A 17,504-nucleotide genomic window follows, 5' to 3' on the forward strand; every position below is an offset into this window, starting at 1 on the left:
GCTGTGAGATGCGCGAGAAAAGAATTAACGGTGAAAAAATTAGGAATAACATGATCACCTACTGGAAGAGGTGTGGAAATTTTCTTACTCAAGGAGTAAAATAACCATACTGTAGGTGCAATAAAATGTAAAATTGAGGATAGCTCAAACGAAGAAGGAATTCGAAAGAAAACAAAACCAGGAACTCGGCATAAAACTCAAGAAAATAATAATAAAAGCATTTGTATAGAGCGTGGTATTTGTGGATATGAGGCATAGGCTCTACAAGAGTAAAAACGTAAAATGGAAGCTATTGAAATGCTGTACTACAGAAACGTGTTGGAAATTAGTTGGGTGGAAAAATATCAAGTGAAAGAGTATTGAAAACAGTAAGAGAGAAAAAGTGTATACTGATTATTTCGGAAAGAAGAGATAGGATGATTGGTCAAATTACGAGACATAGAGAAATAACTCTATTAGCTATGGAGGGAATAGCAGAAGCAAAATACCTAGAAGAAAGCCGCAACTGAAATACACAGATCAAATAATACAAGGTGTAAAGAAAAAACCTACATGGAAATGAAAATTTTTGTTGTTCACGATAGGAAAGCTCTTTCAAAGCAATCGACAGACAGGGAGAAAAGAACTTCGTTCAATCCTTAGTTGCCTTCACATTAAATTTGGAAACAGTAATATCGACAGTATGTTATCAACTGCATATGATGTGATGTCCGAAATCAGTCTTCTTAAAGTACTTATTCGTGGTACGATAAAGCTTGGAAACTAGCAGTGCACTGTCGTCGTATTCAGCACCTGAGAATTGAAGAAAAGTCACTTGCTCCGGTAGGTCAGGAACGTCTTGAAACCACCATGCACCAAATCCTACAGTTTAACTACAACCCAGTATATTCTAACTTAATTTGAGAGCTATAATTCACGAACATTAACAGACCGAATGGTAGGTGAACTCTGGGTACTTGGGAGAAAGACGAACATCCCCTCTCTCGGCAGGGTATTACATTAAACTTCACACTGTCACAAAATAACTAACATGTAATAAATTCGAGATGCCTAAGATAGGCAAGATATGTCACCAGATGAGTAATAAGCTCGGAGTACAGGAAATTTTAGGTGACCAAGTACAAGTAATGTCGCTCAACAGTAAGTTCAATATTCCAGTTATTGAATCCTAGGATGTTACGCTATTTTGTGCAAGCATATCATTATTGTTTCCAGAATAGACTGTATTCTGTTCTTAATATGTCACTTTCCATAGTGATTGTTTTGACTGGATCTTTAGTTCAACCAAAACGAAAGTTATAATCCGGAGTATTAAAATGTTTTGTACAAATATGCCTTGTTGTTTCTTTGAGTTACACCTTCAATGATAAAAACATAATTAAACAATTAAGCACTTCTGTACAAATATGGAATTAATATATCTATCCGCAAGACATGTACTTGTTTTATATCAAAGATGTTCACATAAGGGCATGAACTGTGGGTAATACATTAAAATATCTCATGTTAAGTACATAAACCAGGCGTTTTTGTATAAAAGAGTAGATTATGTCCTAATAATGGCACCATGAAGAGTGTAATTTGACACTAGTTCAGATGCTAGAGTGACTTATTTAATTCTAATTATGTTATAAAATTTTATTTTAGCACATCAAATTTATTTTACAGATTCTCATGTGCCACTGGTGTATTTTAAGTTCACTTTCTCATACCTGTGTGCCCGTAAGAATTCATTCATTAGAATTACGTGGTTTTAGAGTATAGTAACAAATGAAAAAGCGCGAATTGAAACCTTAATACAATTTGCAAATAAATGTTCATTCATAAGAACAAGGACATCCTCTCTAAGTAACTGAAGAAACGATCGCAATAAATGAAGTTGGCCCTTATTTGAAGCCAAAGTTTCATTTCGTATGCTGATTCTGTCTCTGACTTCCACTTTTGTATTCTTCCTTCCCCTCTTCCTTTCCTTTAAAATGAAATGAACAGAAGTGGAAAGAAGGAAGTAAAAAAGAAAGTGAAGTTTCTCTCCGCAGCAAATATATATATAAAGGCTGGAAACGTTTCCAGCTCATCATGTGGACTGGCGAATTCTCCTGGGAAATCGAATGAACCTTGTCTGTTTCAACAGAACTATTTCTATTTCCCTTTCCTCTGTGAACCTAATAAAGAACACACTTCCCTCTAACTAGCCTCAGATTGGATAGCATAACTTCTCGTTTTAACCGAATGTAACTTTCCCTAAATTTTATTGAGTTTTCAATGCATGACCTTGGGTGTTAATTTTACTAACATGGTTTTCAAAGTTTATTGCTGTGGCCTTGTATTAAGGTGAAGCAGACAACAGATTGATAAAATGTAAATAATACTGGTTCAAATGTGTTGCTTCTGTACTTTCTAATACTAAGATAGCTTTTTTTCTTACGTAGATAAGTATGGTGGAAGAAACATTGAAGTACACCGTGTTTCAAAAAGAATGACCTAATTTTGGACAGTGATAATTACGGAACATGGGACGTGCCGGCAACGAAATAAGTGTTGTTTGAATGGGCGTGGCCTAGAGTTTCAAAAAATCATAGTTAGATGTTAGTCAATGCGTCTTCTTAGTTTGCAGTCAGTTTAAAGTAAGATTGCGCCCGCTCAACAAAAGGCGTTTTGCGTGCTGCAGTTTGTAAAGACTAAGTCAGTTATTTCGGTCCAGCGTGCTATTCGTCGTCTTTTTGGCATTGATCTGCCTGCATCCACAAAACATTTGTCGTTTGTATCGCCAATTTGAGAAGATGGGATGCTTGTGCAGAGGTAAGACTCCACGTCGGCCTTGCACTTGTGATGAAACGGTGGAAACAACTCTGCAAATGTTTGAGCGAAGTCCGCGAATGTGTGCTAGCCAGAGCATTTGTAATAGCATAACTAAAACTTGCAAAACTTTGCACTGTATCACATTGTAGTATGTTTTTATAAATACATATGGATTTTTAAAATCATGTAATTCTTTTTGAAACATCCTGTATTCTATACTTGAATGAAGGTCCACGAAAATTGTTAACTTTAGCACGTAACTTAACGGTATAGTTATGCTAAACACCTATTTATTAGTTATTTTGTTACTTCCGATGACAATGAAAGTGGAAGGCAACAAAAGTTACATTTTGAGTTCAAAACACTATGGCTGCTAAGTAAATGAAGCATTGACCTGTGTAAAATTCATATTTATCTCCAAGAAGTACGTTTCCTTACTTTCTTACTTTTGATAAATTTATTATTTAAGAGGTTTGGTTTTTAAAAAAGAAAACACGATACTCGTTTTCATTATTATGTTCATAGTCCAATGCAACATTTGACGTTGTATGTTCCATAAGTAGCAAAACCTCTTTAAAACCTACCAGAAACAAATAATGACGGAAATGCTGGTGAGAGTACGCCATACTTAATCCATTAGCTGCATAAGTTCTATATATGTAACACATTTCTTTGAAACCCACAGGTAACAAACGATGCCAAAAGTATTGGCTGAAGTACTGCAACTTCAATTAAACATTTTCTGGACACGACAACTCAAATATTAACTTCATAGCACACGATATAATTGTATAGCCATAAAGAAGAGTCATAAACATTCTTATCTTTTCCATTTATATTTTTCAGCTACTTATTGAACTATTGTTCCTTAGATATTGAACAAATTAAGAACAAATTTATTCTTGCAATTATTTGAGAACTATTTATGTAAATCTATCCTGGAAAACTGTATGATTCCACATGTTCGAAAAGGTTCAAATAGTAAAATAATACAATGGCAAAAAGTTTGTATATGGTCTGGTTGGAGAGAACAGTTATATAGGGACAACATGTGATTTTTGCTTAAACCACCAAGACTCATATATTGTATGTATATAAACATCAATTATGGTAAGAACACTGCAACATACACCTGCAGCATATGCGAGCATTTACAAGTATTTGGTGAGTATATGCAGTGTTCGTATGAACAGGATGTGTACGGAGAATGCATACGTCGCATTGAAGCAGACAAAAATTTAGACTCACGGACAGAATGACAGGGAACGAGAAAGCATAGCTGGACAGGAAAAGCATGTGAAGCACATGAATTTGACGTATTCTGGTAGGCAATATATCCTTGATGTGAGTACCTACAGAGTTACCTATCCCCCACCCCTTCCGCTGTTATCGTCACACAAATCTATCCCCAAGATTGAACTTGGCGCACAGATTACCATTACGTCTGTGCTTGTTTTCGATTGACTCTTGGTCATAGGCTACATAGTTCTGCTACAAATGCTACTGCTCCTTTAGACACGAATTATGCTCTTTACAGTACTGAGTTCCGTTAGAAAGTTTTGTTTAATGTACATATATCTCGTAAAATAAAAAATTAACCAATAACCACTCGCTTCTTTAATTTCCTTCTTGTGAGCCGCACTGGTAAACCACACAACTGGTGCATTAGGCCCCTGGTAATCCTAGTTCTCACCAAAGTCTTTTTCTCATACCTAGCGTCCTGTCCTGCGTATAGTTCATATGCTGCAGGTACACTATTAATTCTTTCCAAATTGCAATATATATTCCCTATGTGTTCAACAGATAAATCTCTACGTAAGCTGCTTAGTGTTTTCTACGATAGGCTGTTTGGTTTGGAAGTTACCAGATTTACGTAGCACACCTTCATATTGTAGAACATTTTTTTCTCAATGTATACAGTTTAAAACCAACGTAACTTTTAAAATTACTGTCAACCGTAAAAACATTAAGTGAAAATCATTAAGCATTAAATTATAACCGCTGCCCGTAATTTGTATTTCGAATTATATTTTAAATTGTTATTCACTAGTACAACTAGAATCAGTAAATTTTCCGTTTCGTTACGTTAATCCTAATACATAAACAATATAAAAAGGATAAACCTATTTTTGTTTGGATTCATCATCATCATCACCATCGTAGGTATTCTGCCATTATTATCATGTCACTTGCCCTAGCTGAGAAGCTTTCATATTCCACGATCTTCCACTAACCTTTTCGTCTCCACGTAAGATTCTTTTTGTTTTGATATCGTCCATTAATTTTAGTCTTCTTTGCCCCTCTCTTTCTTCCCTGCCACCATACCCTCTAGCATGTTCCTCATGATACAGTTCCTCCTTAGCCAATGTCCCACAAATTTCTCTTTCTCTTCTTAATATTGTCTAAAATTGTTCTTTTCTCCCCCACTATTTCTAACACTTTCTCATTCGTTTTCCACTCGATCCAGCCATGCTGTCCATCGTTCTCCACACCCATATTTCGAAAGCTTCCAGTCAGTAGTGGATCCAGGGGACGATCGGGGCGATCGCCCCCCAGAAGAGGAAAGTTTTTTTTTAATTTTATATAAATTAAACCCATCCCAGAGTTTGGAGTTCTTAAAAGTAGCTCTAAGTAGCAGTGTTACAACCCCCCACCCCCCAGAAGTCCGTCCTGCATTCGCCCCTGCTTCCAATAGTTTTTAATCATTTTTAAATAATATCCATGTTTCTGACTCATATAGTACAATACTCCATACGAAACATTTTATGAATCTTTTTCTCAACTCTTTATCAGGGTCCCACAAAATAGTCGTTTTTTTTTAAAGGCCTTTTTCGCAAATCAGTAGTTCACAAATAGACCGTTTCTCTGGCTTTATTACTAAAGTAAAACTAGGAGTGGCTGAATCTACCATAAGTTCTGGTTTCAACACAGACTCTCATAGAGCAAGAATGCACAGTGCGGAACGTTTCTTGAAATGATTATACATTCATAAGAATAGAAGATTAATTCTATATTGAAATCAGAATACCAGATTGTAATATAAATCTTTCAGTATCAGTATTGATCCATCATAGAACAATAACTGTAATGGATAGCAAGAAATGTTTTCTCGGATATTAATTTAGTGACCCAATAATGTATTCCATCTCTGTTCCCAGCATTCTATTGAAACCCAAAGTAATACGAATATGTTTTTCCTTATCTTAATAAACTGGATTTTCATAGAAACAGGCGAATTTCGTTTCGCAGTGTGAAACCACGATAGTCATTAAAATCATGTGAATTCAATACTCTAACTTGGAGTAGTATATCTATAGCTGCTGGTTACAATAGAGGAATAATATCAATGGTAGAACAAATTTCTCATATATTTAAATCGATTACAAAAAACGCTTCTAGCTATTTATTATTTAGCTATGTTTTTTTTCTATGGTGGTCAATGTTGAAACTGGAATTGGGAGTTGTCTGCCAGTACAGGTTTGAATAGAATCTCAGTGAAGAAGATGGTACCTATTTTTGAGACGTTGAATCGATTGAAAGAAATCTATATCTTTTACTTTTTTGTCTATAAAACAATATTGAAGCCGGTAATACTAGTCAATTTCAACCACTTTCGGTGTTGGCAGTGTTGCAAGTGGTGATGATATGTTCACTTGAGATGTTGCATCAATTGTAATATACCGCTTGTCTCTATCTGTTAACCATATTGTTCTATGACGACACACGTTGAAACCGGAAATCGGGAAATCGTTCTACCGCTTTCGGTTTGAATAGAGAATCGGCGCAAGAGATAAAATTTATTCTTGTGAAGCAAAATGAATTACCAATAACCGCTACTCTATATCTTTTACCGTTTCTGCTCTATGGAAATCAGTATTAAACGTGGAAATATGAGTAAATTTCAGTTAGTTACGCGTTCCGTCGTGTTACAGGACAATGATATGTTCCCTTAAGTCGCTAAGTCGATTGCAAGAGAACATTTGCCACTATCTGTTATCATTTCGATTGAATGGCGATAAATGTTGAAATTGAAAATCGTTAACTTCTATCACTTGCGATTAGAATAGAGAGTTAACGGAAGAAATTGAACCTATTCTTGGGATGCAAAATCGATTGAAAAACTCACTTCTAGATGTCGCTCGCTAGTTTTGCTCTGATACTTCTTGACAAACAGACTCACGAACGGACAGACGAATATAGTCGAGACTTGGAAACTTAGGCAAACTAAGTGCGCCGATATCCTTGTACTGAAGAAAGCATATATGAGGATTTAAAGACAAATTGCATTCAAATTATGCCAAATATTATAAATTTACAAATACAATGAGGGGGCCCACATGAGCTTTGGAGGGGGGGATCGGGCACCTTCGGTCCCCCCAGGATCGGAGCCCTTGATGCAAAGCGTAGTTTGGAGGTAAGAAATTGCAAGAAATTCTTTTTGATATACATTCAACATTCAAGAGTAGACTTTATCTTTTCTCTTGTGCACCTATTCGTACTGGAACTAATAAATCCATCATCTACTAGCTAGAATGCTAGACATTTACCATAGTTGCGAAACTAATGTGAAGCTTGATATGAATTACTCGTTATCTTTCTGTAAAGTGTAAATTCTGTACTTTTGTAATGGAATGCAGTTCAATTTCTAGGAAAGTATTTGGGTATAAATTCAGGTGTGTTTGCTAGAAATGACAATAGCTGTATATTTTCAGCTATTATAATATAAGTAACTAATGACTCAGATGCTATTGCCTGTTTTTAGTGCTGCTTTCATGCGATTGGGGGTCAGTTTGTGCTCCACCATGATTCCAGACAGTATTTATTCCTCATTTTCTGTTCAAGTTAGCAGTCTTGACGATCGACAACATGCTAATCTTGTTTCATATTTTTTTGTTTTACGCCATCTGCAAGTCACAGTGGTTTCAAATCAGAATGTGACTCCTTGAGACGTGTATAAATTTTAAATTCAATGTTTCGCTTCCGTAACTGATGTCAGATAAAGCTGGGAAATAATTACTAATTTATGAGTGTTAGATTCAAACGCTTTCTTGGAAGTTGTACTATCATCGATAATGCAATAAAACAAGTGACAGGGACATCATAATTGTACAGGAATGGGTCAAAGAATGTCTATAAACATATTATTAGTGTTGACAAACAAGCGTCTTGTTAGTTTCAAGATTTCCGATAATCTGTGACGCCACTCGTAATTAGCTCCCAAATGAAATCTCATCGTTTCATCACTCTATGGATCATTTCCTTATATTATATTTTGCATTGAAATACAACGAAACATAGTAAGTAAGAGAGTAATATTATATTGTATATCCTAATTATTGTGTCTTATTTATTCAACTCAAATTGAATCAACTACAATTTAGAGAATTGTTTGCAATTGTTATAGAATAAACTGACATTATTAATTAAGTAATAAATATTGTTATGTGTTGGTAAGCTCGTAGCTAAAAACTTGAATATATTCGCATTGATAAAAAAAAAACAAGTTACCTTCAATTTAAATTAAATAAAATCTTTAGTTTAAGGTAATATGTTCTTGTTCTTTAGACGAAGGCAGATGGATTGTAATAGAACTGAAGAATTAGCGCGAAAAAAAACATAGAAGGAAAGGAAGAACCCGAAAACTCACGGTTTTTCATTTCAAGAATCGAACCAGAGATCCAACAGAAGTGAGCACTGAAGTTCTGTGCCATTGTTTTTTAAAAGTAGAGTACTGGAAATGTTTATTTTGGCCATAACTGTAGGTAATGGCGTATGCTAGGGGGTTTGGAGTTTAAATGCCTTTTGAGAAAGATATGAACACACACACACACACACACACACACACATATATATATAATATATATATATATATATATATATATATATATATAAGGTCTGGCAAAAGTATCCGTCCTTTGTTTCTGGGAAAATTATACAGTGTAAGTTGGTCAAATTTTGCGTTATGAATGAGAGGTCCATGATATTTTATCCTGCAGTTGGGTTGCTTTCATTTGTATCTTCTGTTATAGAGGAGTGGTTATGTCGACTGATCTTCTGTAGCTAAACTTTTAAGCAGATGGATGCATAGATAGGAAGCGAGAACGAAGTCACGATGGACTACGTGATATATCCGACCTCCCTAAGGCCGGACAAAGCTCCCAAAGACCCAAAAGATATACCCGGGTGCATAACAAAATCAAATCAATGTTGATTGTGTTTTTCGATTGCCGAGGTAATGTTCAACGTGAGTACTCACAGGAAGGACGTACAGATAGAAAGGACTCGTCTTCAGATATTTCCCGTCATCTAGGTGACGCCGTTTGTCCGAAATGACTAGATTGCCCCGAAGACTGTCCCACGATAATGATCCCATTCATGCAACTCATGTAGTTGTCCTTCTCACCACACCACAAGATTTCGATTTCATAAAGCTTTCTATTAGCCTAGTATAACTTTATGAAACTTTACCTCTTCTCAAAAATAAAAAGATATAAGAAGAAACTCGCTTTTATACCCGAGATAAGGTCTAGTGCAACACGATGGCGGCTGTCATATCGCTTTCCGATGAGGAGTTCCAGGCCTGTTTCCCGCAGTAGAAAGGCTACCGAACTCGATGCATAGAAGCAGGAGGGAACTAGTTTGAAGGAAATAGGACAAAGAAAACGTCAAGTGAGGGTATTCATTTTCCGGAACAATGGCTGGATGATTTTCCCACAGGTCTCGTATATATATCGGGATTTTATTATGTTTAAATTTCTTGTAAAGCCATGTAGAAAGCTCAGCTATGGGTAAAGTAGCACTTCCAAGTATTTGCTGCAAAAATGAGCAATGTACTCTAACAAAAATATTTCAAAATATGCTATTTTTATTTCAATACTCATTAGGCTGCTGCATTGCGCCTGACAAGATACTCGTACCTTTTTCGTATGTTCATCGGTCAACCTCAAACTGCTGAAAATTATTCTCTTGCTTGTTCAAGGGTACTGAATGGACTGCTGGTGTCCATTCTTTTAATTTTTGCTTTCGTTTCTATGGCCATTAAATGTTACAATAGTAATGATCCAAAGTGATTAAATGTTATCATAATTGTTGATAACATAGTCGAGAAGAGTGGAACGGGTAACATAAATGGGACAAATACTTCAAAAAGGAACTGTTATGGAATAAATTGTGTTATGGTTCTACCAATGACAGTACATCATCGAGTAAGAAAGGTACAAAAATGTCTACCGATGCAATAAATGTAGACTCTCACATACTAGAATCATTCTTCAGTCTCCTGAAATACTTACAACGTCTGTGGCAGGCAGAATCATTTAGAACTGGTTTGTTCAAATCAGGATTCACAAAGCCAGATAATCAGGATTGATAACACAATGAATTCTGAGTAGAAAGAAAACATACGCTTGGAATTTCTCAAAATGGATGTTTGAAACGGACTCACCTGCTGACATTCTTCAATCTAGCCGTCTTCAAGATTTTTGAAGCTTAATACAATTTGATATGATGACTTTAAATGATACAAGTGTGCATTTCTATAAGAAGATAAATCTACCTATTCTAAGGTTTGATATCCTCACCCTATGGGACGATACGGTAAATCTCCAATTGGGAGAATAAGCAGATTCAGAAAACATTCATTCAAGTGAATCGAAGGAACGCAATTCCTCTCCGATACTGAGCGATATTTTAAAGACGTTTTAGGGAGTGTACTGTATGACTTCAGGCAAAAAAGAGCAGGAAGAAAGAAGAAATCTGTTTTCAAAATGGATAAATAGATAAATAGAACTCAATTCTTTCAGAATCGAAACCAACATATGCTCATTGGATTGTATACTTTCGGGAGTGATTTCTCCAATTTAGCAGATGTTTCCAAACTAGAGAACTAACACGGGAAGACGAGAAAGCAGATTTGCCAATGTTTTATTACGGCCAGTTAATAAACTGATAAGAGCAATGTGAACTGCAAGTAAAGCAATTAGTAGAAGAGAAGACACATTGGAAGATAGACAAGACGAGGAAGAAGAAATAATGGTTGCAAAAGAGTGTCATTTTTTATTTTAATGTTCTAGATTCATAGAGTGAAAAAGTGTTGGTAGATTATTTAAGATAGTTGAGAAAAGTATGGAAAGGGCGGAGACTCATACTTGAAAAGGAACTAGTATAGACTAAACTGTTATAAGAAAAAAAAACTAAAACTATTGATACTTTATGTAACCAGATTTGGAAAGTTGACTATTATAGTACTATGGAATTATAGGTTTTGGGTAGACAATACTTAATTGAGGATGTAACCTTAGGATTCTGAAGGAATGAGATTCTTGTCAGCGTGTTGTAATCCTAATTATCTAAAATTGAGCTACATAAACAGGGTTTGTCCAGGGTGTCTGAAATATTACGTACCTATTGCGATAAGAATTAGATAAATTATGTTAGAATGTACCCAATAAAACAAACCCTCACGTATATCAATAATATACATAAAGAGTGCGTCCAGGTTTAGTCCCAATTTCGTCTCCCCATGAATTTGCCCGAACGTGATTGCAATCGATAGCTTCCGACGCGTAGAACACGACTGTGAAGGAACCAAAGTAGTCAGGTGCACCGTTTCTGAGATGTCACGTTCCAAAAGTGTGGGATGCCACGAGATGGCGCCAGCATCGAGGTTGACATCGACGTGGCAGTTTGGTATATGAAACTCAATCAGAAACATCCTCATCATCAAAAGCATTTTCAATGCGAAGAAGAACGTTGGACTATCGATGACCGGGTACAACAAACTCATAGTTGTGGCCGTAAGAAAAGTACTAAATAATGGTGGCCATGTGTGAACAACATCCTACTGTACGTGCTCCAGACTCGCAACAATAAGCTTGATCAACGAGTTTAATACGATACGGAGTTATATCTATGACCACTACAACGTGATAGCTTTACACTTTATACAATACCCTCGAGGGGTTAAGAGGCGATCTCGCAGCTGCGCCTCGATACTGGCGCCATCTCGTGGCATCCACACTTTGGAACACGATAACGCAGGAACGGTGCATCTGACCACTCTGGTTCCTTCAGAGTCATCTTCTATGCATCGACGCTATAGCTTGCACTCAAGTTCGAACAGGTACATGGGAGATGAAATTGAGGCTAAAGGACGCACTCTTTGACAGAACATTAATGTAACTACATAGAATGTATATGGAAAAGTGCTGCATCACTCACGCATGTCATTCCGCCATATTAAATTCAACATAACTTCATCAAATGAGTCGTGAAGCATTTCACATATAGTGCGTGGAGTAGCGTAAAAATATTTCACTTCCGGCTACCAGTCTGCAATTTTACACAGTTCTTATATGTATACCAAAGAACAGAAAACCGCCGGGAGACACTCGATCCAATGTCCAGAACTCGTGTGATGACGTCATCAAAATGGCGGACAGCTTGATTCAAAAAATAAGCCATATATCCGTTATTTATAGACCGTTTTTCTTCAAACTTGGCTCATTTTAAAGGAAATTAAATTTGCAATAAAACATGTTACCAAAATATTTCCTCTAAAATTAACCGTTTCGGAGTTATTTAAGAATTTAATAAATTAATGAGTATTTATTGAAGAAAAATACATAATAACTTCGAAACCCTTAGTTTTAGACGAAACACTTAGGTAACGTGTTATATTGTTAATTTCATTGCCTTTAAAATGAGCTGTTAATGAAGAAAATCGGTCCATAAATAACTGAGATATCACATATAACGTGTTAATTACATTATTAAAATGGCGGTCACGACTTCTTACAGATAGCGACAAATTCAGCCAAAGTAATTCACTTCCGTATATATACCAGTTCCAAATTTTGCAGTGTTTATATACATAATTTTGAAATACCTGGGAGACACTTGATTTAACACGCTGAACTTTTATGTTGATGTCATCAAAATGGCCGCCGGGATTAAAAACATAGGTTTGCTTAAATACAACTATCTCCTTTACCGATCATTTTTTTTGAATATTCTAATTGTTCCATTTGAAAGAGCATGAAACAAGCTACAAAAATGTTATTCGATTTTAAATGGTTTATGACGATGACAATGTGGAAGGGGTAAAAAAACAAGGTTTTAAAATAGTTCCTGTTGGTTTAATATATTTTAAAATGACATTTCTGTTATTATGAGGCGTTAACTCAAGTAAACATATTACATCCATTGCAATGTTGCATGCTTGTATAATTTTTTTTAAGAGTGATTCATCTTTAATTATAAATTATACCACAAAAGAGTGAACATGAAAATAAAAATACTTATTTACATCTTTTAGTGGATCCAATGCCCTCTTTATACTGATTGGCAAAAATGAAAAAAAAAAAAAAATACTTTTCTTTTGTAGGAACAGTAACAGATATTTACAGCAGTTTCTCACAATGAAAACATGTACAGTCCATATGGATTATTAACACGGAAGCCACAACTATTGAAAACAATGTAAACTTTAAACAAAGTGACAAGTTTGTAAGATTAAACTTAATTTCTGCATTGACCCTCACAACTACAAAGTAAAGTGCAAAGTTCGTGTATTTTAACACATCGACAGCGCGTGCAAATCTGTTTGCACTTGCATGCTATCAACTCTTTTAGCTTTTCCATGGTGAAGTTTGAGCTTGTCGACCAGAGGGGTTCATAGTCATCTGCGGTCTTCTTCCATCCCCACTCACAAGGATGAAAGCGTTGACTGTTCCGTTGAAGACAGTTTGTCCACAAAGAACATTGTGGGATGACCCTCTTCAAGTGTTGCAACAGAGCGTTGCTGGTTGGTGGAATATTTTCAATGGGTCTGTTTTGCTGGGTAAAGAGAATCCGCCTGGCCTCATTGACGGTCTCTGCAGAAATTGATGAATGGTACATAAGAACTACAAAGCGTTTAATGAGTAAAAACGTGTCGTCATCTTCAGAGATGTTGTCCAGAACTTATGCCGAAAAAGCTTTGTCTACATCTCGGAAAGTCATCCACGTTTTCCATGCAGTGGTTTTACCAATACTTACAAAACTTGACACAGTGTCAGCCCCCGTAAATGCATGGAAGAAAGACAAAAGATCTGGAACTCCTCGTGGAACTTTGTTGTGCAACTCGTGGATCGGAATGTATTGGAGGTGCTTTCTACTGTCGTATTCAATCCAAAATTGTTTCAATGTATTGAGTCTAGAAAAGGCATATATAACAATTACTACCACGTCACTATCAACAGTTTTCACCATGACCTTAGAACAACCCGAGTATTCCATGGCATGGCATACATGAAGTAGGAGACGGCCATCGGCTTTTTCATGGAATTCAGAAGATATAGCTTCAAATGTCGCCTCCATTTGCGATCCAATTACCGTGTCTCTGTAGGTGCAAATGACTTTTTTCCCGGCGGGGAGATCCATTTTGACCAGGTTTTCAGTTAAAAATTCAAAGAGTTCTTCTTTGTTTTTACTGTGAGCAAGGAACTTACTGAAAGATTTGGGGATGACAACATTAGATTTTACATTTATTCTGAGCCCAAACTCTCTCGACTGTCTTACGTCACTTTCTAGGCTTCCTTCTAGGTAGCGGGCAAAAGCTAGGTCAACTCTTTCCACAGATCTTAATCTCATTAGAATGTATGGTTTAACAATCTGGTTGCAGTACTCTTGAAATGTCCGGCTGGATTTAGGGACAAGCATATGGATCAAGGCTGCTGCATCGATTATGAGCGAAGAAACTTCGGGCTTATGAGCAGTGGTCACCCGAACTCCACTTGACTCGACGATACAGGACACCACGTCGGATTCTTTTATTGGTTTTCCGAGCTTACCGCGGTCGGATATGGAAGGTGGACATGAGCTATTTTCATGGGTAAAGAACTTTTTGACATCAATTCCCCTTGATTGACTAGCAACATACAACTTGGCAAAAAGAGTTCTGTCTTTTCTCAGGTCTACTATTTTCTGCTTGTCTTTGGACTTAACTGTCACTTTCTTAGCACTCATCAAGGGAAGGCTGTTTCTTTTCATGACTTCATGGATGCAAACTTTTCTAAGAATCAACCGATCTTCGAAAAACGTATCAAATTGGCTTTTCCCTGTAGCATTTGCCGACATGACGTTCATCGCATTTTCTTCTGAGAGAATGATTCTACTGCTGTTGACTGTAGTTAACTCTTCATCTTCGAATGGGTTGCCGTGTGATTCAAACACTTCAACAAGGGTAGAAACATGGTTTTCGAATTTCTTAAGAAAACGGTGTATTTTCATGATGCTCCTCGGAAGTGATGTTACCATTTCAGGTTCCGATCCTTTTCGAACTCTCCAATCATGCGGGCAACTTCGGGTCCTGCAACCATCCATTGCAATAGCCCCTCCTCTTGACTTAGACGGGATAGGTTAATTGAAGTATTTTTAATTAGTTTGTTGTTCTGCTCATGTAACTGGTCATGTGCCATCCTGGAAAATTTTCTTTTAGTTTTGCAGCCAGATATATTTGCGTTTTGGAACTCACGGAATATTGTTGCATGCATCTCTGGAAGTTGCTTCAAGTTGTACAAAAACACTGGCAGCCATCGCGCATAGTATGATCGAGAGCAAACATCCGTGGACAATTTTTTTCTAGAGTAGAAATAAAGTCTATCAAACTGCCCTGTCGAATCTGCGGACCTAATCTAAAAGGAAACATTCTAGCACCATGGTGGTCTTCCAGTACATTGTGTGATAGAATATTTGTTTCTTTTCTAAAAATTCGGTAACAGAAATCACCACTAGCAAAAACAAAAGAAATGTTTTTGCGTTTTCTTCAAGTAGAAACTTCTGCCATCTACTAGAAGAAAATGTACGGATGTTCTTTTCATCCACTTCCAAGTTGTCATCGCCATATATAATTCATAAACCATTTACCTATAAACTAAATCGAATAACATTTTTGTAGCTTGTTTCATGCTCTTTCAAATGGAACAATTGGAAGACTCAAAAAAAATGATCGGTAAAGGAGATAGTTGTATTTAACCAAATCCCGGCGGCCATTTTGATGACGACAACATAGGAGTTCAGCGTGTTGAATCAAGTGTCTCCCAGGTATTTTAAAATTATGTATATAAACACTGTGCAAAATTTGGAACTGGTATATGGAAGTGAATTACTTTGGCTGAATTTGTCGCTATCTGTAAGAAGTCGTGACCGCCATTTTAATAATGTAATTAACACGTTATATGTGATATCTCAGTTATTTATGGACCGATTTTCTTCATTAACAGCTCATTTTTAAGGTAATGAAATTAACAATATAACACGTTACCTAAATGTTTCGTCTAAAACTAAGGGTTTCGAAGTTATTATGTATTTTTCTTCAATAAATACTCATTAATTTATTAAATTTTTAGATAACTCCGAAACGGTTAATTTTAGAGGAAATATTTTGGTAACATGTATTATTGCAAATTTAATTTGCTTTAAAATGAGCCAAGTTTGAAGAAAATCGGTCCATAAATAACGGAGATATGGCTAATTTTTTTGAATCAAGCTGTCCGCCATTTTGATGACGTCATCACACGAGTTCTGGACATTGGATCGAGTGTCTCCCGGCGGTTTTCTGTTCTTTGGTATACATATAAGAACTGTGTAAAATTGCAGACTGGTAGCCGGAAGTGAAATATTTTGGTGGTTTCTGACACTAACTCCATGCACTAATATCAAATTTATGAAGAATCTATTTTGTAAATACACTAATGTTTGTTCTTAAAATATCGCTATTTTTTCAAGTTATTGCATAAGTTACATGTTGCGTGAATCATTATATATATACATGGAACTTAGCATAGATGAATACAATCTGTGATTATCGTTGAACACTGTCAACGTTATATATGATAAACTATTTGCAGGAAAGACTTCACATGTATGCATGAATACTTCATAGTGTCCTTCAAAATATTCACCTCAATTAGCGAATGTACTATTTGTTTGTTTTAATACACAATAACACACTGAGCAAGGCTATGTGATAATATGTAAAAAACAGTATCACGTAACAGTTTCAATACAATAACTGTATCTTCATCAGGCTTCCAGTTATTGTGTTGAAACTGTTACGTGATAGTGTTTTTTACATATTATCACATAGCCTTGCTCAGTGTGTTATTGTGTATTAGTACAAAATGGAAACAAGGCCTGATAGAATAGTTGTTTGTTTTATAGAGGTTTTACATATATTATTCGAAGGCAGTATGTGCGATACAGTTGAGTGCAGCATTCACATTGCGTTGGATGTCAATGCAACCTTTTCCTATTTTCCGAAGACCTATACACCTATATTAAGCAACCGTTTCTAAAGGGACCTTTCGAATAACATGTTAGATTTTAAGGACAATGTTTAAAGTGGCCTATGTTAAGATTATACATATATTCAAATGAATGCAACTTACCTTTACAACAAGTCCTTCGACGTCTTGGTCATATCTCAATGCAAAGTGAAGCTTTCCGCTGTATTCCATCTCACCTGTACCAGAACTGTCCGTCGAAGATTGTCGTACTAATTCCCCTTTGTAGAGTTCCGGCTGAAAAGAAAAGAGAAGATCCTATTGTAATGCATATAGAAACATTTGAAGAAAATAACCAGTAGTACTCAATATCCTAAAATCTGAACATTTTAGATTGCTAGTTGTCTCTGTGAGGGTGGTAGGCCACCCCCCGTAATGTAA

The 17,504-nt window shown here is 36.1% G+C and overlaps 1 protein-coding gene across 1 annotated transcript in view; it reads right to left on the reverse strand.

Annotated features, from left to right (window-relative positions):
* The window catches only part of LOC145670243 (synaptotagmin-10-like), a 354,389-nt gene that overhangs the window by 192,390 nt on the left and 144,495 nt on the right, over positions 1-17,504 (reverse strand). Inside the window, exon 4 of the mRNA XM_081738645.1 lies at positions 17,229-17,360. Within this exon, the coding sequence (XP_081594771.1) occupies positions 17,229-17,360 (132 nt within the window). The remainder of the gene's footprint in view (positions 1-17,228; positions 17,361-17,504) is intronic.

This window comes from Thermobia domestica, chromosome 14, assembly GCF_964235325.1.
Source record: "Thermobia domestica chromosome 14, izTheDome1.hap1.1, whole genome shotgun sequence".
Lineage (NCBI taxonomy): Eukaryota > Metazoa > Arthropoda > Insecta > Zygentoma > Lepismatidae > Thermobia > Thermobia domestica.